At 42.7% G+C, this 27,668-nt stretch overlaps 1 protein-coding gene across 1 annotated transcript in view; it reads left to right on the forward strand.

Annotated features, from left to right (window-relative positions):
• ADAMTS14 (ADAM metallopeptidase with thrombospondin type 1 motif 14) overlaps window positions 1–27,668 on the forward strand; it is a 446,572-nt gene that overhangs the window by 115,139 nt on the left and 303,765 nt on the right. The window contains exon 4 of the mRNA XM_085603877.1: window positions 2,683–2,879. Coding sequence (XP_085460003.1) covers window positions 2,683–2,879 — 197 coding nt within the window. The remainder of the gene's footprint in view (window positions 1–2,682; window positions 2,880–27,668) is intronic.

Genomic DNA, 27,668 nt, shown 5'->3' on the forward strand with positions numbered 1-27,668 from the left:
ACCAAACCCATAACTTGCACCAGCTGCCTTATTGTTGTCTTGTTTCTGCAGAGCAAGCAGATTATTGTTTTGAGCATGGCTGACTGTGTGAGTTAAAGTGTGTGTTATGTGCATTACTAAGTATCTCTGGCGAATTTCTGTGGTTTGGAGTGTTCGAGTCAGAACAATAACTCATTTTTTACTACGAATTTCATGAGATTTTTACCTTGCAGTTAATTACAAACCCCAGCTGCACATGGACTTTGGAGAGAACTAAGCCATATATTTTAGAAGGATTTATATACCAGTCTGACAAACCTTTTGTTTTGTTTTTTACAATTTCTCATGTTCGTTAAATTATAAGTTTAACAATTTAAACAGATTATGCCAAATTGTCAGTAAAAGGCTAAATTCTCAGAAACACATTGTAACTTTAGATGTGTACGTTTACTCCTTTACATGGGGCAGATTTATAAATGTTTTGAAATAACAAAAGTTTCCAAGAATTCTCTTGGAAATCAGTGAGTCTTGGAAATCAGTGTAACTCGCAGGTTTCCGAAGAGTAGGCCTTGGGAGTTCTTGTGAATTCCCCCTCACTGCATGTTAATGCGGTTTCACATGAATAATTGAATATGGTGTACAATTAGCATATGAAAAAGCTTTTGGAAAAGTGCAATTTACCTTTTATTTTTATTTACCTTTTTTCCTCAGAGAAAATACATTTCCATTTGTAACAACTATCCCCTAAGCTCTACACCAAATCTTGGGCTGTTCTCCTCCCATTTCCACCTTGCAAACAGGTATACTTTTGATCTTGACAGAATTAAATGTCTGAATACTTCTAGAGAAAGAATGGGCAAGAATATGAATACAAACTTGTGAATTTGTGGGTGTGTTGAGTGCTCCCACACTTAAGAGGGCATTCCTGTCCTGGAATGCCAATGCGTGCCCCGGTGTGAGATTTACTCAATATGAACGGGATAAAGTACCCCATACCATACATTATAAGGATATTGCAAGTCACTGGAAAAGTCCATAGGCATCTAGAGAAATGAGGTTAATATAATACATGATCACACCATAACCTTGCCCAAAAATCACATAAAACTTTGATGGGCAGCTCTTTCATGTACAAAAAAGCGAGTATGTTTGCAAATGCTACGAATAAAAATAAAATCTCTAGTGCAAAATTAAACACATCGAAAATCTGCTAGTATTTGTTGCAAACAGATATTTGAAACAGTTCAATACAAGTCGGTTTAAAAATAAAAAGGTGCAGTAGCTCAGGAAAGATTAGAAACATGCAGAGAGATTCTAACTTTTTCTGAAGATTGCAAAAAATAAACATATTCTCTCTAATTGTCATGGAACCTATTAAAATAGTGCAGAAGAATAAAAAGCAACATTCTGCTTTTGTTGCTGAACAGCTGCTTTAATTATGCACTGTGACCTGACCTGCCTTTCATCTCAGCTGCTGGCTCTAGCTTTGGGACCTATTTATGAAAATGTCACGCAGTACAGCGCAGCAAGTCACCTTGCTGCGCTGTACTGTTTGACAGGGAAAGGGCAGGAATGTGTCGTATTTAAGGTGATATGGTGCATTCCTGCCTTGTCCTCTGCGCTGGCACTCGTTTGGCAGCCGAGCGCCAATGCAGGCACTCTTGCACCATGGTGCAAGGGTGCCTACATTGAATGCAGGATTGTTTTTGTGCAGGAAGGGAAACCTTGCAGCACAACAACAATCCTTAGAGCACACATGGAAAGAGGAAATAACAAGGAGAAATAAAGATATTTCTCCTTGTTACGCCTCTCCTGGGAAGGCCTACCTTTTTGGCGCATGCCCAGATTTACCAATTCTGGTACATCTGGGAATGCATCAAAAACTATGGAGTTGCATGGGAACACCCACGCAATGCCCATGGATTGCCTTCCCAGGGCAGAGTAAGGCAATGAAGCGATAGGCACTATGTTGTCTTACTCCAGATTTATGGAGCCACTCAAGGCCACAGAAAGTGGACTTGCATGGCTTCAGAAATCTAACTTAAGGTTTGCGTCTCTCTTGCACAATGTTGTGTGGTGCAAAAACTACACAAACCAGCTCTTTAATAGGTCCCTTGGTGCGTCACAAGTTGCAGATTATAAAGAAATTAGTGGCTGCCGTTTATACAGGCATGACAGAATCCCATGTGTTATACCAGAATTGAAACAGCCTTTACAACAAGGTAAATACATTGCATGCCTTACGCATATTTTTACCGCGAATATGCATTTACATCGCATGCCAATACCAAGCATTTAAGGTAAGTTGGGGTTGGGGGGGGGTTTCCCCCCTCAAATACATTGTTTTTAAATCTGAAAACAATGCATGGTATTTGCATGCGATGTAAATGCATATTCGCGGTAAAAACATGCGTGCTAAAAAATGCAAGGCAAATGCATGCAAAGTATTTTCCAACGTTGTTCCGTCGTACAACCGTACCAGAATATTCTCTTAATATTTATTATAAATGAGTGAATTTCTCTACTTGGGCAGATTTTCTGTTATGTATTACAAAAGTGCATTTGCTGTAATGAATAAAGCCATTTGTATCTATAAGCTAGGGTTTCCCATGTACATAGCATTGTGAATCAGGCCCTTATTTTGAACTGCTCCCATTTTTCAACTCGTACTCTTGCCTAACCATTTTCCCTCATTTCTTTCAGATGCCACCTTTGGATTAGGGGATCTCCCAAATTCCCTGGACATGATTGAGAGTAGCCTTGGAGAAGCAGAGCGCAAAAGGCGTCATGTTAAGAAGGATGACTACAACATTGAGGTCCTGCTGGCAGTGGATGACTCCGTCGTGCGTTTCCATGGGAAGGAGCACGTGCAGAACTATGTCCTCACCCTCATGAACATAGTGAGGTTTTGGAGATTTATTTTCTTTAACACGTCAATGGGTTTGTGTGTAGGAATCACTTTTGGTGTTTTTTGCCTTCCATTTCACTTTACTTTGAATGGCTTACAGACTCCAGTAGGTTTTCCAACAGGAAGTTGGAAGAAAATGATCAGGAAGTGGATAACAGAAGAGAAACTGGCCAAATAGACTGGGGTGCTGGAGACAGAGAGGCAATTGATTTTACCTTTCAATCATTGCTTTATTTGGCATTAATTTCCAATGCATAAAAGTTCATAGACAGCAAAATATCAAACAAATAAATTACAATAAAATCATGAAATATTAGTTTTAAAACAATTAAAAAGATAAAAATAATTTCATTGGTCAAATTGCATCATATTGATTTTTTCCTCGAATGGCCGTTCCTTTTGGTCAATCACAGCACAGGTAATGCTAGGCCAAACGAGGATTGTCAAGCCTCCTTTAAAATAGGGTTAGGACTTCACTTCACGTCATTACAGACACCATCTCTAGTCCAGAACATTTCATCTACAAAAACTTGATTGTTAGTCTAATTAGTTCAATGGAAGAAAAGCAGACCTCCCACACCCAGAATGTATTGCACCACCACACTAAAGTCCAGGACTGGCATCAGTGTCAGTAATGACCTGGGGCAAAATGTAATTCCATCTAGAGTATCAAAGATCATTACATAGGTGCTTTTGCTATGTAGCCCTCTTGTATGTCAGGCGTGCTGCTGGATTTTCCACTGGCTGGTTTGCAAGGTTTACAATCACATAACTGCAGTAGCAGGTGAAAAAAGGTAGGGACAGCGGCAGGCGCAAACATTGGTGGTACTCTTTGTAAGAAGGGAGGACACTCACTATAAGGGAAAAAAGCAGGGTGGGATGCACTCTGTAAACAGAAAAAAAGAAGGACTGAAGGAGCCTGTCCTAACATCTGGGTCACAGTATGCACCATTCATTAATATAAAAGAAGCTGTGCTTCTGAAAGTCTCAGGGTAGAGAACCGAAAAGAAAGGAAATGGTACATGGGGAAATGTAGTGTGGTGTGCATCGGTGGAGATGAAGGAATTGCTGCGGGACAACCACTAGTGAATAGAGTGCGTTGGCGTAAGCCCCCATGTGAAATATCAAATCTCAGCTGTTTATGGGGAGCGGGGGGCTAACGGATCTTTGTGAAATAGAAAAGGTTCATAACTTGTCAGACATTACATTGAAGACCAATGCACATTTTTCACATTCTGCTGGGAGAGACCTTCTACTAAATCTGGCCATCCTGAATTAGCACACCATGAGAAGTGGTTGATCAGAAAACATGAAGGCTGTGAGTAATTATCAGTGGTTGAGAAGGACTTCGACATTTCAACCATCACATTTTGTTTTTTTCAGTGAGTTGCCCTAATTATGAAAGCTATGTCCAGATTTAGGCCCACAGCTCACTGTTCCACTGAAGTCAATCTGAATATCAATGATGAGCCCCAACAAAGCTTAAATGTGTCTGTGGTTGCCCTGTTTCCTTATGTAAAGAAGAGGACCAGGCTTAGCAGTTTAGACTGTACCCCATAAAGGATGGAGCCAGTGGAAGCTGCTCCAGGGAAGCAGCAGTGGAGTGGGGAGAGGGGAGGAGGGGAAAGTAAGGGGAGGGGGTGGGGTAAAAAATGGACTTGCCTGCTGGGCGGCCGCTGCGTCTCCTCCATCCTCTACCTGGCTTCTTCTGTGCAAGGAAGGAGCAGGAAGCACCTGGGCTCCCAGAATCCCAATAGTCAATCACAACACTGTAATGCAATGTGATTGGTCTGAGGGCCGTAGTTCAGCGCTCAGTCAGGGAATGGGAGCCTGGGCATGTCCTCCACCCAAGCTGTAATGCAGCCTGGTTGAAGAACATGCAAAGTACGCATGACTGGCCAGCCCGAGAGCGCCGGCCAAACAATCATAGCGCACTCACAGAGTGCCCAACACTCCTCCTAACTGCCCTGAGAGCAGATCAGATCCACCCATCCCTACAAGAGGCCGCAGCAGGAACAAATAAAATTACATCAAGTTATAATCATTCTATGTTTCCTTTTTTTGCACTGTGAAAAGTAGTGAGGCAACGCTCCTCCACCTTAGCGGAGGAGCCGTCACTGGATGGAGCCAAGATTTATTTGCATATTAGTCCCTGTCTGCAGTAGCAGAGTTAGAAAAGAAAGACATGTTAGAAAGCAATGGAAGCGCTGAGTAATTGCCTGTATAATATAACACGTTTTTATACAGGCCCCCAACATACCATAGGACCCAATGTTTATAGTGTTCTTTTTGGTGCAAGCAAAGTTTCCACAAATCATGCATTTAGTGCCTCTGACTCACACCGATCTCCTCAAATTCTTGGTATAAATCTGGGACTAATGGCAATCCAAGGCCCAAAGAATATTATATACTCTAATGCTCATTTCACTGAAACCACACGGCCCTTGCAAACCATTACACGGGCCGTAACAGCCCGCAACGCTTAATTTGTGCCGGTGTTGGCAGGTGGTTGCAGGCAATCAGCACTGGCACTCATTTTAGGGGTCTTAATCGTCAAACTTTGAGCAACAGAGAACATAAGACAAAAATGTGCTCTAAAGACGTAAAAACTGTGAGAAAGCAACGATGCAAAATAAAACATGCGTAAATTGGATATAGAGAAACAGGAAGTGTAAAATGGTGAAGAAAGAGGCCTGAGCAGGTTTGACGAATAAACTGCAATGTATTTGGCAATAGGAGAATTCAGCATTATGGCGATTAGTGCGTGAGTCTGAGTGCCTTGAGCTAAAACTTCGGAGTCCAGCACTTAAAGTTTTTAATAAAATAAGCACTGGAAACAGGAGAGAGGATTTCAAGAGAGCACTCACAAAAACCCTTCAACAGTTTCACCTTGACTTTTTTGACACATCCACTCCCCCACTATGAAAAGACTACTGTTTCCCACCACTCTTACATTCTGCAGATTTTTTTCCTCTCTGACCTTTACTTGAATAGCAGACCCCATTTTTCTTAAAACTAGATGAATTCAATAGATCAATGTTTATTTTATTACTAATAATAATAGAATTTAGGTTTTTTTTTTACCCAGAGACTATGTGAACTAAAGTGTTCCTCCCTCCGCGTTATTATTTTGATCACTTTTGTTACCCTGCTTTCTATTTTGCTAAACGGCTCTCTGTGCTTTGCTGTTCAGATTAAGTGGCTGTCTGGGCGCCACATGTTCTCTTTAAAGAAACTGCTTTCACCTCATTCCTTTTCCTGCCTCTGCAGTGTTGTCGGGAGCCAAAAGTAAGACCCAGGGGCCTTTAATAGGAATCGTAAACTGTCCAATGGAAAAAAAAAAGAAAAATGCCTTACAATGAGTCTATAAATCGTTCCCGTTTTTATCATTAGACAAAAAACAACATGATGTATGCCAAGTAGCTTGTACTATCCCTGCTACTACTTCTGCTACTATTAATAGCTGGTTTAATTTAATATATACTTACAACTGGTTATGTTACTACCTCACAGTTTAGTATCCACTGTCTTCAGTCCACCAATACTTTTCCACCCAGACCCACCCTCTGCATCCAATCCCTTCCTCCATCTGTACTCTCACGTGGCTGTGCCCCATACATCAGTCAGACGGCATCCGAACTGGGAGCATCACACCCATCAGGGCCAATATATCAATTATCCTAAAAATCTCTCTTCTACCTACACTTTCAATTCATTCATTTTTGTTAAGACTTTCACTTATTCTGCTCCAAATTCCAACTAACATTGGGATTGGAAATGTAAACAACACTAGCAATGCATTAGTTCTGCCAAGTCAGAGACATTCCAGCCGTACATGCTGTAGAATGACAAAGGGTTGGTTTGGCAATTCAAAATGCTTCATTAGGGGCCTGACCGGAAAGCAAGATGGCAGCCGCAGCGTAGTTACCCGTAGCAGCTCCCCTCTTTCAGCCCTAATGTGCCCGTAATAGGTTACAGCTAGAAGAAAGAATACCCGCTTTAGCTCACCTTTTCCCTTTCTGCCGCGGGTTAAGCGCTGCTGGTTCGCGGCGGATGGGCGGCTTGGCTCGATCGGCTGCGGGGCTCCATTCGAGCGGCAGGACGCCGGTGGAAACTCCAGGCGGGACCTCCGGACGACGAAGCAAGGAGGCGGGGCCAGGCTGTGAGCCGATCGTCACTGCAAGGAAGCAGTGTGACCCCTTGATCATCAGTTCCCTGTCGCTCTGCTCTTGCTGGAGGGTCTGGTTGGATCTTGCTCTAGTCTTTGGGCACAAATTGGCACAGAAATTGCAGAGAATAGCCCTTGGCCCCAGTTATATTGAAAAACACAGAATTATGCCTCCAAAGACCTTAAGAGCTGGAAAGGAGCTTGTTGGGAAGAACTTTGTGCAGACTCAAGGCACAAGCCAAGTGGCTAAGCCTAGTGAATCACGTAACCTGGTGGGAAAAAACAAAGTGGGGCGGAAGACAATAGCCTTAAAGACGTCGGAAAAAGGAGGGGCAGCCCCGAATGGTGGTGGTCCTGTTCCAAACTCTGTACCGCCACAGCCGGCTATTACAGAATTTTTTAAAACTAAAGATGGCTTACAAAAGTTATGTATCTCTGATTCTACACAAGTTATGAATCCAGAATCTCAGGCCCAGGTTCAAGGGGAATCTATGGGTGAGCTCTTGCGCAGTCTGAAATCTTGGAAGAAGACGGGGGAGCACGCCAAGCGAGTTGGCACAGGATGCTACGGCTGACGAATCCTGCGTTATACCTGACCTCTCTGCTGGTATATCCATAACTATTCAAGAAGGTGCTATTGACGACATTATATCGGACAATACAGATAAATTCTATTCACTTCCTGAGGATTCCTTATCAGGTCCTTCAGACTCTGACCACAGTGGAAGTGAGGATGGTATCTTGACTTCGGACTCTAGTATTCTCGAGGCGCCAGAGACTGCTTTAAAGCTTTAAGAACAGCGAAGGCCCTTTAAGGGGAATAAGGGCTCTGTTGAGCCGCAGAAAAATCAGGGAAGACGGTCTACCGGCACTGGTCTAAAATGGGACTATTCTCATACAAGGATCACCGGTCCTACGGAATCAGCGATGGCTTCGATCGCAGCTCCTGCGTAGGATCAACATAAAGAGACAACAGATGTGAACTCTGCATTAAGTATGATTTTAGAATCAATAAAGGAACATCGTGCAGAGACAAGAGCGGATGGCAAGAAAGTCAGACAAGCGACAAAAAAGCTAGAGGGTGCGCTCCGCAAAGTTGGTAAAGCCTGTGCAGAGATCGGGGAACGGATGAGTGCTATTGCAGAGAGAACTGAAGCCGTCGAAAAATAATTATCTGCTGTGAGGGGAGACTCTACATCCCATGAAGCTCAATTAAAAGATGCAATGTGGAAGCTGGAAGATATGGAAAATCGCCAGAGGATGAACAATCTTCGCTTTCTTGGGATTAAGGAAGGACTGGAGGGGGAGGACATTTGCGCTTTTATACTTGATCTACTTAAGTCAGCCTTCCTGGAGTTAGGGGGCTGGGATTGGGAACGAGAAATACAGAGGGTACACCGGTTCCCAGCTGTCCTCCGTAAAACCCCTGGCAGGGAGGCAAATCAGCCGAGGGCTATTTTAGTCTTTTTTGGTAATTTCCTGTTTAGACAGGCTATTTTTGAAAAAGCTCGCGCCGAAGCTAGAAGACAGTATAAGGACTCTTCCTTCTTCGTCCGCCCCGATTTCTGCCATATCACGGTGGAACGTAGGTGGCGTTTGTGACAGCTAATTAAACCCTACCAAGAAGCAGGTTTCGAGGCATATTTACTAGCTCCGGCTAGATTGAAGACTGTTGTTAGAGGCACTTTTAAGTTCTTTTCCTCTGAAATTCAGGCGAGAGATTATTTGGAACAAGTTACCGGGAAATAAGAAATTAGACAAGGACTAGATTAGGCCTACCCTGTCTCAAACGGGCCTTATAGGTTGTTTGTGGTTTTTCTTTCTTTTTCTTGAATAGAGGGGTACAGAAGGGGCTGGGGAGGGGCTGCGGTGTTCTAGCTACCTCCATCACTCGGACCCTATGGGTCCGGCTGCTCTCAAAGGGAGGGTAGGGAGGGGAGTGGGGGAAGGGGACGTTCAGGGTGGGGGAGGGAATAGGTGAGGGGGGGCACAGGTCAAAACGGTGAAGGGTGATCAACAGCTGAAATGCTTTTTGGTGGATTTTTGTGTTTCTTTTGAGAGTATTGTGAACCATGGACTAATTGTGGTGAATGTCATGATAAGTGGATTCGACAGGCAATGTAATATTCAAGTTAAAGCAAAGTGGTGGTACAATCTGAAATTGTCTAAAAGATATAATGGCTAAATTGCGAATTGCTATTATCAATATTTGCAGGCTCAATGATGGCAACAAAAGGAGAAAGGTACAAGAAGATCTCAAAGTCCTTACGGCCGATCTGCATTGTCTGCAGGAAACTCAAATTGCACGGAAAGATTGTGATCTGTATAAATCTCTGGGGCTGAAGGTCTTAGCATACACCTCGCAAGATGTTATGACTAAGGGGGGTTGCCATTCTTTCAAAGAGTTATTCAGTCTCTTTGGGGGGGGGAAAAGATGGTGGATAGGAATGGTAGATGGGTCATAATGGAGTGCAAGAATGGTGCAGGCTCTTTTACATTATGCTCTGTATATGCTCCAGTGTTAGATGATCCGGAGCTATTGCATTTCCTAGCTAATGAACTACCTTCCTGGCCGGCACCATATGTGGAGATTTAAATATCAATGGCTGAAGGGGAACCCCAAGTGACTTCGGAGTTTCCAGCAAAGGGCGCAAACCATGCTCCATGAGGGCTACATTAATTTATTAAAGGCATAGGTCTGGTCGATGTGTGGGCTAAATTAAAACCTGACAATCCTGGTTATACTTATTATTCGTCCCACATGGTAAATTTGCTCGGCTTGATTATTGTTTAGCCTCTTCCGAACTTATGCAGCGTGCTCGAGTGGAGCTCTTCCCTAAGTTATGTCAGACCACAACCCTATTGTCTTGGAGTTAACACTGTGGGGTACAAAAGGAACATACTGGCTGGACATTTGAGAGGGCACTGCTATCAGATAACGAATATGTTGAATATATGAGAGTTTGGATTAGAGAGTTTTTTGAGAATAACATTGGTAGTGCTTCTTCCGGGATGATGTGGGATGCGTTTAAAGCAGCAATGAGAGGGGAGACATTGCAATATAGCCTAACTAAGCAGAAAAAAGGGGCCTCATAAATTAAATCGCTTTATCAGAAGCTTGCAGATCTAGAAACAGAACTAATAAGTAAAGTAGCTAAGGGAGAAGATCTCTCCGCAACTTTGAATTCTATTTCGGTAATTAAAGCTTGTTTATCTGATTTCAACATTGAAAAGACAGCAGGGAAATACCAAGCCAAAAGGCAAGACTGCTATGAATTCAGCGAAAATGTTAGTCGTTTATTGGCAATCAGGGCTAGACAACAGGTCACTTCATGTCATATTGAACGGGTTAAGAACATGAGGGGGGAGGTTGTTACAGACCCAGGGGATATCAGGGAGGCTTTTAGAGAGTTTTATGAGGATTTATACAGTGCCGTTCCTCCTGATACTCTTTTGGAGGAGGATCTTTCAGTATTTCGCCCGAGCGGAGAAATATCACTGGAGGAGGGTATACAATTGGGGCTGGCAATCTCGCAAGAGGAGCTATTTTGTGCAATCCAATTCTTACCTGCAGGTAAGGCTACTCACACAGATTGTATTCCTATGGAGTTTTATAAGGTTTTTTTTACAGAGATATGCCAGGCCTTGCTTGGGGTATTTAAGGAGGTTAGGAAGGATGCTTTACCACCCGGCTCCTGGGGCATAGCTAATATCGTTATCTTTTTAAAAAAGGGTAAAGATCCTATCAGTCTGGGCTCATATAGGCCAATTACTCTGCTCAATAGTGATGCCAAAGTATACTCGAAGATCTTAGCCACCTGGTTGAACTCTGTGATGCCTCAATTAGTTTCAATTTGTCAACATGGATTTATACAGGGTAGGGGGACGGAAGATCATGTCAGAAGGCTAATTACGCTCTTTGATGCCACTGAAGTCCTCTCCAAGCCTTTGGGGGCTGCCTTCTTGGATGCTGAGAAGGCATTTGACTGGGTGGCATGGGACTATTTATGGAAGGTTTTGGAGCCTAACGGCCTTGGGGTCTCATTTATCAATGCATTACAGGTTTTGTATATAAATCCCACTGCACGATTAAGAATAATGCGTGAGGATTCAGTGCCTTTTTTAATCAAAAGGGGGACTAGACAGGGTTGCCCGTCCTCCCCTTTGCTGTTTGCATTATATATAGACCCCTTCCTTAGGCAGCTAGAGGCCTCATCTTGCATAATTCCGGTGAGTCTACATGGCTGGGACACCAAGATCCTTGCCTATGCTCATGATGTGGCTATAATTACCTTTGACCCCGACAGAGCAATGCGAGCCATCGAAAATTTAGCGGAAGATTTTGGGATACACTCGGGCTATCTGTTGAATAAAACTAAAACTCAGATCCTGACAAATAGATTTGTTACAGCCTCGGATGCTTGAATTGTTGAGAAAGCTGTCTATTTAGGGGTCTGTATCACAGCAAAGGTTGAGGATATAGTTGAGTCAAATATGGCTCCTATCATGGGGAAAATTAAAAATGATCTCCAGCGCTGGGACAATCTGAAGCTGTCAATAATGCGGAGATGCAATATCATTAAAATTATTGTTCTCCCAAAGCTGTTGTACATTTTTCGCACAATTCCCCTTGAAATACATAATTTTTGGTTTCATCTAATAGAGAGGGAAGTATCGAGATTTATTTGGTCGTACGGCAGAACAAGGAGAGCTAATGCATTCCTATCCCTTCCAAGGGAGAGAGGGGGATGGGGACTTCTACATTTTAAACTATATTATATAGCTTCTGTTCTGTAATATTATGGATCTCTCCTAGGAGTTAAGGGTAGGGAGAGAAACGATCCTAGCTATGTTCCCTCAATATTTGAAATCTTGATTGATACTCGGGCTAATGGATGCCTTTTAAAATTTTATGAGCCTAGCTACTTTAAAAAAACCCGATTCAAGGTTTTAATAGCTGCCTTTCGTAATTGGGCTGGTATAAGGAAAAAATTGGGAATGGGTAGATATAACAGATATACCTCCTTGATCGGGAATGCCCAGCTCCCTACTGCCCTACAAGATGAGTGCTTGGTAAGATGGTGCATGAGCGGCTTTTACCGGATCGCTGATTTTTTTTAAGGGGATTATATAGCCTCCTTTGATATAATTCGTGACCGATTTAGTATAGGCCCCCGTGACTTTTTTAAATATTTACAGTTAAGGGATTTTCTTGTCAAAAAAGCGGGTGGCTCTGCAGGCTTTGGAAAAGTGGCATTAGCTGAATTGCAGACTCATAGCTCTGGCTCCTCTATCTCACAACTTTATAGCTGTCTGCTTGAGGGACTGCCAGATGATTTAGATAAACGTAGCCAAAGATGGCAGGATAAATTGGGGGTCTTGGACTCTCGCTTCTTGGAGTCAATCGAACTGGGGAACTCTGTGCTGTGTGCAGACAACTTGAAATCTCAACATTTTAAGACCTTGTTTGACTTATACATCACGCCTGCTAAAATTGCGAAATGGGGAGGTGTAGAAGGAACTCATTGCTTGAGGTGCAAGGCACAGGCTGCAGATATAATACACATCTTTTCCACATGTCCCTGCATTGAGCCACTTGGCCAAGAAATCTCTGGGTTTCTTCAGCTTGTTTTAAAAGAAGAGGATCCCCTTTCACCACATTTTATGCTATTGGGGGTGAGCGAATCAATAGGGAAGAAGGGAGAAGAGTTGATCTTTATCGCAATGGCAGTTCTAAGATTGTGTGTTGCCTCTGCCTGGCTAAGTCCGCAACCTCCGACTTTTCAACAGTGGAAAAGCCGCTTTTTACATATTTATAACTTAGAGAAAGCGCTCTATGAACGGAGAGGAAAAAAGGGCAGGATAAAAGGGAATAAGATTTGGGGCTTGTTTACAAACTGGATTGCCCCATTTATCCAGCCAGAATTAATTGTATGGCTATAATCGTTATAAAAGGTTGCTCTTATATATATCTTATTGCCTGTATTTAGATTTCATGTTGTTATTGGTTTCATATCAGTATATGGTCTCTTTTGATAATGGTTTTTATATACTTTATATAGACACTTATCCACTGTATTATAAGTATGGAGAATCTAAGTTTCAGCTGTATTTCTTTTTTGTTGTGATGAAATTCAAATTTTAAATATAAAAAAAACAAAAACAGAATGCTTCATTAGGGACCGCCATCTTTGTTGGAAATATTTAAGATGTTATGAGATGACCAATTCTGCTGGGACATTGAATTTAACAGTTTTAGCAGCTAGCAGAATAGAGACGCGTGGTACACTAACTAAGACTTACAAAAGGTTGTATTTCTCTGCATGTCAACCATTTCCTGCTAATTTGCCATGACAGTTTTAAGGCAAAAATGAGTATCTTGTTAGGAGTTTTTCTTAATCCCACAAGCACTGCATCGTGCTCCTCTGTCTGCAGGCCTTGCCAACAGTGTTTAATTTGTAGAAAAATAAGTGCCAGGGCTCTCATCAGGAGAACAGTGCAGCTTGCACCACACATTGCCCCTGCAATGCTGCCAATGATAGTAATAACACAACTATTAACCATCACACTGCTACAAGTGTGACAATTCAGGCTAATCCAGGCCCCCAAAGCTATAAGAATGGCTTGGGCAGCAAGTAACAGTCATTTTAATGTATATTTGATTAATAATTAGCTGTTGTTCTGGTCCTCTTTAAATTAGCCAGACAGAACCACCTTGTAGCAGAATGTCATGAGCACTGGTGTTGACAATTAAGTGCCGGTGCCGAGGAATATAGCACTTTACAACGCGGATTTTACACCGCGATACATTTGTTGTAACGACCGCGTTGTTGCAAAGCAGTGCCATTACCTCGCAAGTCGTTACAATGACTTGCGCTAGATGGCACGCTGAACTTAGTAATAGTATGATTTACTATTCCAACTCCAGTGTGTGCAACAGTAGGGAAGAGTTGGAATAGTAAATCATACTATTCCTTAGTCTAGAGCGCCATCTAGCGCAAGTCGTTGTAACGGCACTGCGTTGTAACAACGCAGTCGTTGTAACAACATTGTTGTGAATGTATCGCGGTGTAAAATCTGCAATGTAAAGGTTGTTTCCCGGTATCGAGCACCAGAAACCACCAGCTCAAACTAAGCACTGCTTGCCAATGTTTGTAGAACCTGAAAGGGGGGGGCTGACTCCAACTAGCCTTGTATGATATTGACTAATAGAGAGTTCATGATTTTAACTATTTTTTAAAAACAATTGCTGACAATTCACTAAATTCCGAAAATGCCTCACGTGAAAAAATCCTGTACTTTGCGGTTCGGAAGCCCCAGGAGTTTAAAAAGGATAAGCTACAGTTTGTTGGGAAAATATTGAAAGATGCACGCCAAGTGCTGTAAATCAAAACTGAAGGCAGACCACACAACAGTAATGTTTCTCCCATTAGGGCAGGTTCGGTTTAAGCAGATGTGCTGCAGTTGATGCGGTGACAAGGAAGATAAGAAAGTTATTCGACACATTAGGCTAATAGGATGACTGCTTAGAAAGTGCAAGGAGGAAACAGAATTTTGGCCTCGAGTTAAGTGAAAAATCCTTCCAGGGGTCTTAATTGATCCAATATGTGCCTGAGAATGTCTCAGGCCAATGGCTTAAGCTTCCTGCACCAAAAAAGCCAGTGGCTGAAGGGGGCTCTACCAAGGCTTCATAAATTATGTACAAAACACAATATATTTGCCTTGAATGGCTCATGCACCATTACACGTCAAACTTAAAAACTTAAAAGAGAATGCACCGCTGAAATTTCCAACATTGGGTTGGGAGGTTGTAGGAAATCCTCTCAGTAATTTGTCCACTGGATTTGACACTTACTCCAGTTATTGGAGTCTTTTAAATTACAACCCAAATTTGGATGTATCCTGGCTTTATTCAGTTTTGGGTTAAAAGTGAGACATCACACTGTTTTTTTCACCTCGCAGACAACATGCCATGAGAAAGAATACATCTCAACCCAAGAATTTGCCACATGCAATTTCCTCGAGTTCTACATGGACGAAATTGCACCACCAACATTTTGTAGTAGCAATAATACCAAGAGAAAAAATTGTTGCAAAAATATTTTCTCACGTTGGTTATTGATCTACCAAGATTACAACCGCAAAAAGTGGTCTGAAGGTATGTAGCGAATTTTTGTGAATTCAATCTGATTTTGCAAACCCACTTATGTACAAATAGGTCAGTTTAGAAAATACCAAATTGCGGGGGTCAATATTAACAAGGCATATTGCAATTTGTGAACCCCCCTAAGGTTGGTTACAATCACATGAATGGTGGCCTGCAAGGGTCAGCAGACTATCACCCCTATGATTGCTTTCCAAAACTTTTTTTTTTTTTAAGCCGCCCAGTTTTTTAAACGAACTCAACTTGCTTTAAAAAGCAAAAAGGTTTTCGGTTTTGCAGGCAGTACTCCTAGGGACCATGGCTTACTCCTGAACATGCCGCACGGATTTCTAAAGGGGAGTCGGAAATAGGTCAATGGTTTGCTACCAGAATTACAGTCACAAACCATTGATACATACCTTACCGCTTTACAATATGGAAGGAACACCCTTAAGAAGCTCATTCCAAATTGCAATTCAGTACTGATTTTTAAACCTATATTGCAATTAGGAAAAAGTTTTCCGAACCGCAAGGTGGGGTTAGTACATCAGAAAAGGTGACTTAGCAGTTGCATACTGTCATTTAGGGTATGTAATCTCTAAACCACTTCGAACATCAGGCCCTTTATACCTTATTCTTTAATGGAAAATATATCATCAGGCACAAAGCTGACCTGATACCTCTGCAAATGGCATTTACACCAGGGTGTTTTTCTATCTATGGATCCCAGCAAATGCAAAATAATGCTGCAAGAATTACCACCTGCAATGGGCGTGTCCCTGATGTCGTATGATGGAATTTGTAAAAAATCCGGAGCGTTGGTATATATGTTCAGTGGTGTCCACCCAGTTTGTTCCCCACCCCCTTATATCTTAAAGTGTTGTTTTTGGTGTGAACTTAACCTGAAAGGGTTGACTGGTGTGCTGAACGTCACTGCTGCTGAGCAATGAAAATGCAGGTTTTTTCCCAAAGACACGGATCAGCAACCAGCAGCGGAACAACAGCCCACTGCTTTCAGCAGTCACCTCACAGCTGAGCAAAAGAGACGTCAAACTGCAGTTAAGGAAGCCCTGTCAATGGGGGACTCCTGTTCAATCCTGGCAGCGGGCCAAGTGTAGGTGAAGGCGGCCCTCTGTAGAGAGTGCACTGCCATAGATCCACCAATGTGTAAACCCTTTGATAAGGGTCTCACTGAAGAATTCCTTGCACGTTTCTCTCAATATGTGTCTGTTGCCGCACCGTCCCTAATCACGCCTCATTAGAGGGGCTCCTCTTGGGAAGAAAGAGGGCCCTCTTCAGAGAAAACCTTGGGTTCTCCAGGAATGCATGGGCTTAACAAGTTTATTTTAACAAAAATCTCCCTCGTTTCTTTAAAATAAACTGTGGACTGGCTTCACAAACACATTGGCAAAGGCAATGGTTCTGGCTTTACTATGCTAACCCATGCAAGTGCATGCATTCACAAATGCTGTCTGCTGCTTTGCATGGCCAAATGCTGCTTAGCACACCAAGGCCAGACCGATTGGTTTTGCCAATAATCGGAAACAGTAGCAAACAAGGCTTGCCTGTTGAATAGATTGCATTTAAAGGATGATGAATTGAATGCGGCACACAGTGGGATGATTGATTGTACACTTAAGAGGTAAAATAGTCTCTCATGCATTCCAATGGAAGCCCTTAGTAAAAGGCAGAATTATAGACCAAACCGCCATTGCCATGAAGTGAGATATAAAACCTTTTCTGCGTGAATCCAAAGCATGCTGTACATGTATTTCAATGAAGATGTAACTGGAGGTCTTGAAGACAACAGTCTTATCAAGCCAGACATGCAAATATGTAAATATACTCATCTTAGATAGGATAGCAATTTGCATAGTTTTGAGTATTTTGAGGTTGGCGGGAATAAAGTTTATGACACTATGCATGAAAATCTATCTATTTTGTAGATTTCCTTACAAATTCCATGTCCACCACACCTACTGCAGTAGGATGTCTGTTGTAGACAGTTAAATGGCTGGATTACACTTGGAAGGGAATATTCTAAAACACGCCTTTTTTGCAGCAGTGGTGGCTGCTGACAATAATGAGTAGTGGGGCAGCGCAGGGGGAAATAATAATAGGAAAAAAAGCACGTACCAACCATTGCCACTGCTGGCCGCCGCATCAGTGCTCCTTCACAGCTTCTTGGTTTCTGCACAGGCTCCCCACCCAATCCAGACGCTGCTTTCATGCTATACCAAGCATGAGAAAAGCGCTGGGATTTGCCTGCGCGGGCTGGTCTGATGCTCGCTCAGGCACAGGGAGCCTGTGCCTTTTCTCCTGCCGGCTGTGCAACACAGCTGGGTTGGAGAAATATAAGTGCGCATGCCGGTTTAGCCATCCTAAAATGGTTGGCCAAACCGACGTGCACTTACAGTGCCGCCACTCCTCCTACCTTCTGCTCTCCATTGAGGATGGCCCTACCCCGCCCTAACCTTGGCAGACTCCACGGGCTCAGCTCACAGTGAAAAATATAATGATAATAAAATTGTTTTATTATCATTTTATTTTTCATATGCTGGCTCTGACCAGTGAGGCAATGCTCCTGTGCCATTACAGGGGTGCCGCCACCGCCTTTTGTTAAATGCATTTTCTGTGAATTGAAAACATTTTTCCAGTAGAGAAGCTCCTATACCTGAAATATGGGACTGTGCCATTTTCTTTACCACCCTGAAAAGGCACTTAATCTTGTCCGATGCAGGAGTGACTCTCTGATGTAAGTTTTTGTGGCTGTTCATTAACTTTTGAGGTGTCAGACCCATCTCCAGAAACACCCCCTGTGCTACACACAGTCTCACAATTCCTTCAATTGAAACTCAAATATACTAACATGCTATGTTAGAGGCATTTGTAAAGTGTGTATCCTGACTCATGTATGCACCAGTGGAATAACAATACAAACTTTGCACTTATTTTTACAATGCTGCACACCATCCAGACTCTGTACAGAACAGACAAAATAAATTGGCAAAGCTGATAGATCCTAAAGGTGAAACCTATTGGCTTTGCCAATGCTTGTTTTATAAATGCAAGTTACTCTTAATGTGTGTAGTACTTATTTATAAACTGAACTATAAACTGTACATAGGTAAGACCAAGTGAACACACATACTTCAGAATCTTAGCACACTTGCAAAAAACAGTCCCCAACCCATAAGCACCAATTCTTGCTGCATGTGTGGTCGGGAAAGAAAATGCAATAAAAGAAGCTAACTGATTTCACAATATATTTAGTGAATACAGATGTTAAAGCTAGTTTGGGGTACGATCAGGATGTTACACCTTTCATTACATATATAGCAAAAAACAGGGCAAAACACAAGCTTTCTAAGGATCAGGATTATTTTCTTAAAATATTGATTTTACAAATAAAAATATTTGTAAGCTTCAGTTCTTAAAAATATGCATTGTAATGGGTTGGTAACAGACCTATTTCATGCATATTAATGAGGTAGGTCGCAAATTCAGACTCACTGCCATTGAAGGCCATCACAAAGATGGTGGCCTTCTCAGATCAGCAGGCCGCTTATTCTTTGATTGTTTTTAAATAAAGCAAACTTCTTTTTAAATGCAGCCCATTTTGCATAAAGGAAACAGGTCTGCATTTACAAAGAAAAGTCCTGTGGACCATCGCCTCATCTTAAACTTTTTTTGTTTTATTCATAAAGTGGAACAGGTCCCTTCCATTGTGTCATTCGCTTACCACCTCCTTTAAGGTGTGAGTAAAATATTTATGTTTGCAATCAGAGTTTGGTCGGAAAACATTGATACATTAGATACTGTTTCAGAATTTGAAGGGTACGCCTATAGCACAGCTCTTCCAGATACGTAATTTGTATGCCATTTTAAGAGCCAGGAAACCTTTTCTAACTCTTAAAATGTGATTAGTTCAGAAGAAATTTCTCAAATGCCAAATCAGCGCGCTTGTGACTGTTTATCTGGCCCTTTGTGCTGAGTTTTTGAAAAACAGATTTTCATTCATAGGTGAAGTGCATATGTATCAAGTGATGATAGAAAAAGAAAAACATGGATCAAACCATTTTGTGTTTTGCTGCATAATATCACAACCACTAAACAAACCTAACCACTTCAACACAAGCTATGTCTACGTAAGTAGATGTGGACTTAAGAAGACTAAATATATAGTTAACCTGCGAGGTTGTGGTTAGATCAATATAATTGATGCAATCATTTTGTAAGTCAATATTAACAACCTCAAGAAATTGTCAAACAACCAGGCCCTTATGCCAGCCTCTTCCTCCCAGCTGTAGCTCCTGGAGCCATATTCAAAGGCTGATCTACAGTTTGACTGGTAGACACTTGTATCTAATAAAGTAGTAGAGATTTTACCACCACTAAAAATGCAGTAGAAACTCTGCTATATTTGAAGCATACTGCCAGGACAATGGAGGTTTCCAGTTCTCTGAACGGGTCAATGCCTACCAGGGAAAAAGGTCACATTTATTGAATGATTATCTGGTTCTGCATAATGCAGTGGTCTCAGCTCCACAAATATAACCCCTCGTAAAAATTATCAGTGTTCTATATATGCCCACAATCAATCAATAATTAATGTTACGGCCACGTAAAAATGTGAAAATGAGTGCAGGCGTCAATTCCTGCCTTAGAAAAGTATCATGTTAAATGTATGTGTGTGTTATATAACTCAATGGATTTGTGCGTCAACTGCAAATATGTAAAAATCTGAGGACCACAAGTTTAAGGCCTGGCGGTCCATCTCATCCTTTTATCCGCCGGAGGTTCATAAATGTCAAAATGTACTTAGGTAGTCCATGACACTGGTGTTCTACTCAACTTAGCTTGACTAACCTTTGTAGGTGATGTCATGTCTTTGTAGGCTGATGTTAGCCAAGACCTTTTGATTTCACAAAAATTCTATACATTATACTTACTTATAGAGACTTTCAGCCAGCATTCCTCATTCATTGGCCAGCTGTTGTGGCATTCACATTATACGTCCACCCACTACAGTATACAGCATGGGGCAGTGGGTCAGCCCACTTCAGCCATTGGCTTACTTTACGGCGCATGACAGCACTCTGCTGGTTCACAAGGACCACATTGCACACAAAGTAGTTCCCTTCAGTGCCAGGGACTACTGCAGCAATGTGTGCTTTATGAGACCAAAAAATAGGTACGTTTTAGAAAAAACATTACAAAACAAGCATTGACAAAGTCAAAAGGCTGTCGACCACCGCCAAGCTTATTGGCTTTGACAATGCTTGTTTTTCTAAAACCATTACCAAAATAAGAAATGGCAGAGAGGAAGAGAACAAGCTGGTTGTTAGTAAAGCACTCCTGATGCCCTGAAACCGTTTCCATGTGCCTATGGGAGCTGAAGGCAAAAGTAGAAGCCTGAGAAGGAAATGAAGAACCCTAAGGGCTGAAGACATGCAGCAAGAGAGGTAAGGGGAGAAAAGGAAGAGGGAAGTGGCTCTTAAACATGAGAGGTGACCTGTATCGCATGCCCTTCATTACCCTTCCCCTTGTCTTCTGTAGGTTACTCTTCTTGTCTTTCTCTGTTAAAGGACACATATAGTGCCTTGGAATACCAGAGGTTTCATCATTTCCTCGAGTGCTGGTTTCTACCTGTTACACTGGAGGAGAAGGGCCAGTTTTCTGCAGGAAAACAAGGCATAGTAGGGTTCTTTAAATAGTGATCACAGAGGCTCACAGAATAATTAGTTGTAATCTCGACTGCTCAAGAAATTCATTTTACTGTGAAAAGATTGCTTCAAGGATTCACAGAAAGCACCCGGTATTTCAGGCTTATAAGAAATGTTTTAAGCTGAAAGGACCACAAAAGGTGTCATAAGTAGGGCTCCAAAATGGATTACAACTTCACAGGCAGCATGAAAGAGAAAGCTGCGCTTATTTTTAAGGACATTGTCACATATAGAAACACAAGGTGTTTAACCACTCATTGCAATTTAAAAATATGAATAATATGCCCCTTGCACGTCTTTTAATCCCTTTTAGCTAATGATAGAATAAGTAACTGTGTTCTGTGCATGTCCTTCCCAATCAGATTCAGTCATTACCGCAAATCTTCATGGACCAAATGAATGTACAGACAGGTCGTAAAAATTAGTCACAAATTGGGCACCACATTTTTGCGACCTGTCTGTAATTTTTTGGAATGCGATTTATGTACCACCAAAATGCCTAAAAAACATAATAATTAGGTAGGTGCTATTTGAGACCCGCTGTCATTAGCTCATAAGCTACAAATAAAGGGATGGTGGCCTCCAAGGAAAAGCAGAACAATCCCTGTGTGTTTGCTCTGCCAAATGAGATTTTTTTTTCAAAGCAACCAATGTTTCTTACAGTGCTTGAAAAGAAAAAAGATTCAAAATGTGGGAAGACAATGTGGGGGTGCAGTGAGTGGTCCCTTAAACTGTTGCAACTGGAACAGCTTGCCATTTGTGAAAACCTGCTTTGAGGAGCCAGTTACATTTTCAAATGTCAAACAATTGACGCATCTCATTCCATAACGTAATTTGGAGGGGGCAGCCCTCTCATGCTCCTTCTTAATTGTGATTTGAAATAAACAAGTCTTGGGACAGAAAAGTCCCCTGCATGGAGATGGATGTGCACTCCTGTCCTGAGTGTCACCGCTGCAAGGATATCTTGATCCCAGGTACTGATATTTGAACATGGGTGAACACGAATCATGCATGTGTGCCATGACCTAGGCCTGTATCACAGTACTGCAATCTGCTTAGGCCAGGAGGGGCACACCAAGCTCTACCCTTGTGAAGGCAGAGGGCTGCTGACCTTACCTGGAGTTAAGTGTCACAAGCATGATGATGGCAGTATTCCTGTTTTGTTCAGTAGTATATGTAATGTGCATTAGCATTACAACCATTGTCACTGAAGTAGGGCCTACTGTCCCACTCATGTAAAGTTTATTGCCTGAGTTCTTAACTCACCCTTGGCCGGAATTGACTGGATACAGTGACAGACAGAGGGTGATACTTGTATGTATGTGAGAGGGTGATACTTGTATGTATGTGCTGGGTTGTATTGTGGGCCTGTGGATCATACATAACATGGAGGCTGGTGGGTTCAATTTGGGAGCCCAGTTCCTTAAGAGGCTAGAGAGGAGAGTTTTGCATACACCAGACAGGAAATTTGTATTGCTGACAATCCTGAGGGCTGTGGGGGAACACACACACACACTATGTTGGAACCCCTGAAGGAGAGCGCTGTGTAAGCTGGCTCTAGCACCTCCTTTGTACAGATCTATCCCACACACATTGAATGTGTCACCTAATGCACTTCCCAGTGTTTCCCTGTTCATTTCCAGGTTTTCCTCAGTGCACACACCACCTCTAATTTCTAGAGTACCACTTTCCCCAATTCCATCAATTAATACCATGGGTGGGCTGAGCCTAATATAGACCTTGAACTTGGATCTGGCTCTCCAGAAAGCTGAAGGTGAGAAGGAGGAGAAGTCAACACAGTTTGAGAGGGAGGAGCTGAGGAAAGCCCATCATGAGCAACAGGACATGAGGCGGGAGAAACTAAAGGAATGGGCCTGGGAAGAGAAATTGAGACAGAGGGATGAAAGGGAAAGGAAGAAGGGAAGATATGAGAAACTAAGAGAGTGGGAGGATGGGGAAAAAGAAATGGAAAGAGAACTGTAGAAGGAAAGGATTGCCTTTGAGGAGAAGCTTAGAAGCACAGCAGGTGCAGCGCCATCTGGGCGCAGCAAGTCCAATTCCAAGTTGGGCGCACTAGTGGCAAGATTCCAAGAGAGCTTTTTATGTGTATATGGAAAGCCAGGATAGCTTGGAATAGTTTGTGAACTTTGAGATTGCTTGCAAGATGAAGACATTGAATGAGTTGTTTAAGTCACCTGCCTTAATGTGGCGCTTGCCTTTGGAAAGCAAAGCCATCACTGAAAGGATGCCTGTGGCAGACCAAATGGTCCACAAGTGAACAAAGTGAGCCCTGATCAGACAGTTTGGGCAGAATCCAGATCAGCACCTTCAGAGATTCCGGGACTGCAAGAGATCTGGGGTGTTCCTCTTGAAACAGATTCAAATTGGTATGAGTGAGTCAGAGGGATGGAGGTCAAGGTTTTTTTTCCTTAGCCCGTTGATGGTGACACTGCTCCACCCCACTTTGGCAATACCTGTCAGATCTGACAGAGAGGAATCCAGACGAGCTTGCAGTATTGGCTGACACGTTGTTACCCAAAAGGGTCCACAAGGGGCTAGTTCAGCATGGTTCTAAGCCAACGGGGGAGTGGAAGACCACAGCCTGGTGTCAAACCTGAGGGTAATAGCCAGAGTACTTCCCAGAGGTCTCAGGGAGTTTCCTGGAGAGAAGAGAAGGGTAAAGAGGTGTCCAGTAAGGAGCACCATGGAAAGAACAAGAAGGTTCTTCCAGGTCCAAGGTGGTGACCTGTTACAAGTGCCACCAGGTGGGCCCCTACAGGAGAGACGGTCAGGTGAAAGACTCTGTATCAGCAACACCAGTGATCACTAGCATGCTTCAGAAGAGTGAAGGGACCTGAGGGGGCCTGTTGCTCTCAACCTGGCTCTGAACATCTAGGAGAGAGATGCAGATGCTCGGAAGCACATTCCACCTAACACAATGGGGTTTGGGCAGGAAATCAGTATCAATGTGACAACGGTACATGACCTGAGGGATTTCTGAACTTTCAGTGCTATGGTTGAGAGGAACTATCTCAAGGATACAGGTTTAGTAGCCAGTGGTGAAGACTTGGAGGACAAGCTTGCCCGAACTGACATGGAAATGAATGGCAAAATGGCCAAGGTAAATGTAGGGGTGAGAGAGAATCAAGGGGCTGGTTGTCTCTTGGGTACTTATAACTCCTGGTTTAGTGCCAGGACTGAAAGCTTGGACAGCATCAGCAGTTTTAACGAGAGCACAGGCTGTGCGGCAATCTCAGATGGAGACTAGGAACAATCCTGATTTGCAGGGACCAGGACAAGGTAGTTAGAAAGAGAAAACAGACTGCCCCAAGACACTGGCTGTGGATATCAATGCTTCTGTTCCCGAAGGAGAGGAGGATGAGGCTCTTGAAGCCGACCTGGTGCTGGGGTCTGTGTTGTTGCCAGAGCTACAGGATCTGCTAGTTGCTGGGAAGCCTACCTTGGATGATTCTTGCAAGGCCCAAGAGTTGTGCCTTACGCTTTGGGAATTTTGGATTCAAGGCCAGGAACAGGTCAGCAAATGTGTGATTGGAAAACACTATGTTGGCTGGGATGGTGACTTCCTTTACAGTCAACCAGTGAATCCTGAGCCGGATCCTAGCAAGTGGCTACTGGTTCCATTAGTGCACAGGAACTTTCTGTTTTCACTGGCCCATGAGGTGTCCTTGGCAGGACACTGGGGCATTAGATCAAGACCAGGATAGGTTGGACACTCAGTTCCTCTAGCTAGAGATGCGCAGAAACACAGAGGTTGTGTAGAACCTGTCCCACTTGCCAAGTGAGAAGTAAGTTCGGAGGAAGGGCAAAGGCACTGTAGGAGCCTCTACCAGTTATAGGGGTTCTGTTTGAGTGGGTGGGATTAGACAAAGTGGTTCCATTTGACCCCTATCACAGACATGCAACAAGTGTATATTGGTTGTGGTGGATCACGCCACATGATACCCTGAGATGGTACCTCTGAGGAGCATGACTGCTGGAGTGATAGCGAGAGCATCCCTGAAGATTTTTTCTAAGGTCAGATTTCCAATAAATGTCTGACCGAGGCACCAACATTATCTACTCATACATGAGATGTGAGGAGCAAGCTTGTATGCCATACTGCTTCTCATACTGCTTTGTCTAAACTCAGAATGACTCTACACCTTTCTGTGGTTGCTTAGTTGTCTGTTAGTATACTTAGGGCTTGCTTTTCCCTAAGTCACAGAGGGAAAACTCAATAGCCGTTGCTAACCAGGTGCATCACTAACTTGCCCAATTGTTTCAAGTCTCACCCAGTACCAGTTCCAAAAATGAGTTCTGTGCCTACCACCTATAAACACCAGGATAAATTTAGCTCCCTATAAGGCTCCTTACCCCCAGCCAAAAACCACAATTGTGCTAGCTCTAACATTACCCATTCTGGGTGCCACCATACGAGGCCTCCTACAAAGCTTTCGTCAACCTTGGCCCTCATTTCACCTCCCTCTGAATATTTATTGATGCTAGAACACCTTTGAAATAAATGCAAAGCTAATTTGGATTGTGCCCATTTTCCTTTACATTTCTGCATATTGCAGTGAACAGCAGAGCACTTTTGCATGTCTTTATGAATCAGAAAGTCACTTTTCCGAGAAATTGTAAAGTAGATAATGCTAGTCAGTGCTTATTTGAAAAAAAAAAATTATACAAATAATTGCTGTGCCCCGTGTTTTTCATAGGAGCCCACCAATGCTAAGGGTAATGCTAATACCAAAAATATCTGGTCCTGATTCCAACTCATGCCTCTTTCTTCCACCTCCACACACTTCCTTTCTCTCTATCTCACTCATGCAGACTCTTTTTCATCACTCCTTTCTCCCTGTAATACTGTTTTCCTATCTTTCTCTGTTCCACCTTTTCTGCCACCTCTCTTGCTCTGGGTCAAAGTGTGTCCCAAAATGAGTGCCCGAGTTTCACTGCTTGTTGCATGTCTGACACATACTGACTGACTGACGGACACTTCGCCACACAAGCACACAGACATGGCATAAAACAACTGCTGCTGCCGATAGGGTGAAATCAGCGAGAGCAAGTCCCATATTTAGCGCACACAACATTCCTCCGGTATTCGAGCTGCTCTCTAAGTCTTCATCTGCTTATGGGCTTTGTGGTATTTCTCTCCTGGTGAGTGCCAGCTTTTTATTAGGAGTGCCACCGAGTCCTGCCGCCCTAATCTGATTAGGCCGAGAAAAGCCCCGCCGTCCGATTTTCACAGGCGGTCAGTTTCAATCAGTAACAGTTACGATTTGGCACAACTGCGGCGCTCTGATTAGCTGCGACAGCATGGGCTGTCACTTTGGGGGAAAGCCGGCCGTACAATGAAGTGAACAAAGTCAGGAATACACGGGTCACAGCAAATAGCTGCATAACCTCAGAAGGAACAATAGGCTTTGACTAAAATAGTCATATTGTGCGTTATTTATATAGCGCTTCATAGCAGACCTCTGTTATTTCTAAGCACTGTAAATAACTGGTGTTGCTATTATCAACTTTGACGGAATTCAATGTACTGACTTCAGAAGGATGGAGAGTTAAGTTGGCCATGCTGGGAGCTGTGGCTTGCAAATCATAGCAGATGTCAGTGGCGAGAATTAACTCACTCAATCATGAAGGTTCAGTACATGTCTGGGGCAGGAACATGATTGGTGTCCCGAACTGAGAGCACAGAAACAACTGATACTAATTTACCCACCTTTAACCCAAATAAACTTTCCTGCACTGCCATTGGTGACCCAAATAGGCTGTGTTGTATTGCTGTTATCAGACGGGGACCCTAGTATAATGTCTCATGTTACCATTATCTGATTGGATCCTAGGAAGAATATCTTGCATGAACATTGGTTACCCAATTAAAATGTTCTCTTTTCCTGTTGTCTGATGAGGGTCCCAATAAACTTTCATGCATTCTTGTGCTCTGATAGGTACTCCAGTAGACTTTCTTGTATTGCAGACGTTGCCATAAGTAAACCTTCACGTATTCCCATTGGAGACCCATGTCGATGTTCTTGATTAGCCATACATTTCTTATCTGACAGGAATCCAAGTATAAGTTCTTGTACTGCCATTATTTGATAGGGCTCCAAGTACACTTTCCGGTATTGTCATATTATCTGATGGAGATCCAGGTATAATTTCTTGTATTGACTTTATCTGATGAGAAACTGTGTAGATCGTCTTGTATTGGCATTATCTGATGAGGAACCAGATACATTTTCCTGTATTGACATTATCTGATGTGGCACAGATAGATGTTTTTGTATTGACATTATCTGATGGGGAACCAGATAGATGTTCTTGTATTTACATTATCTGATGTGGCACCAGAGAGATGTTCTTGTATTGACATTATCTGAAGGGGAACCAGAGAGATTTTTCTGTTATCTGGTGGGGAATCGGATAGATTGTCTTTTATTTACATTATCTGATGGGGAACCAGATACATTTTCCTGTATTGACATTATCTGATGGGAAAGCAGACAGATTTTCTTCTATTGACATTATCTGATGTGGCACCAGATAGATGTTCTTGTATTGACATCTGATGGGGACCAGAGAGATTGTCTTGTTATCTGATGGGGAACCAGATAGATTTTCTTGTATTGACAATATTTGATGGGAAAGCAGATAGATGTTCCTGTATTGACATTATCTGATGTGGCACCAGATAGATGTTCTTGTATTGACATTATCTGATGGGGAACCAGA

This window comes from Triturus cristatus, chromosome 1_2 (assembly GCF_964204655.1).
Source record: "Triturus cristatus chromosome 1_2, aTriCri1.1, whole genome shotgun sequence".
NCBI classification, from domain to species: domain Eukaryota; kingdom Metazoa; phylum Chordata; class Amphibia; order Caudata; family Salamandridae; genus Triturus; species Triturus cristatus.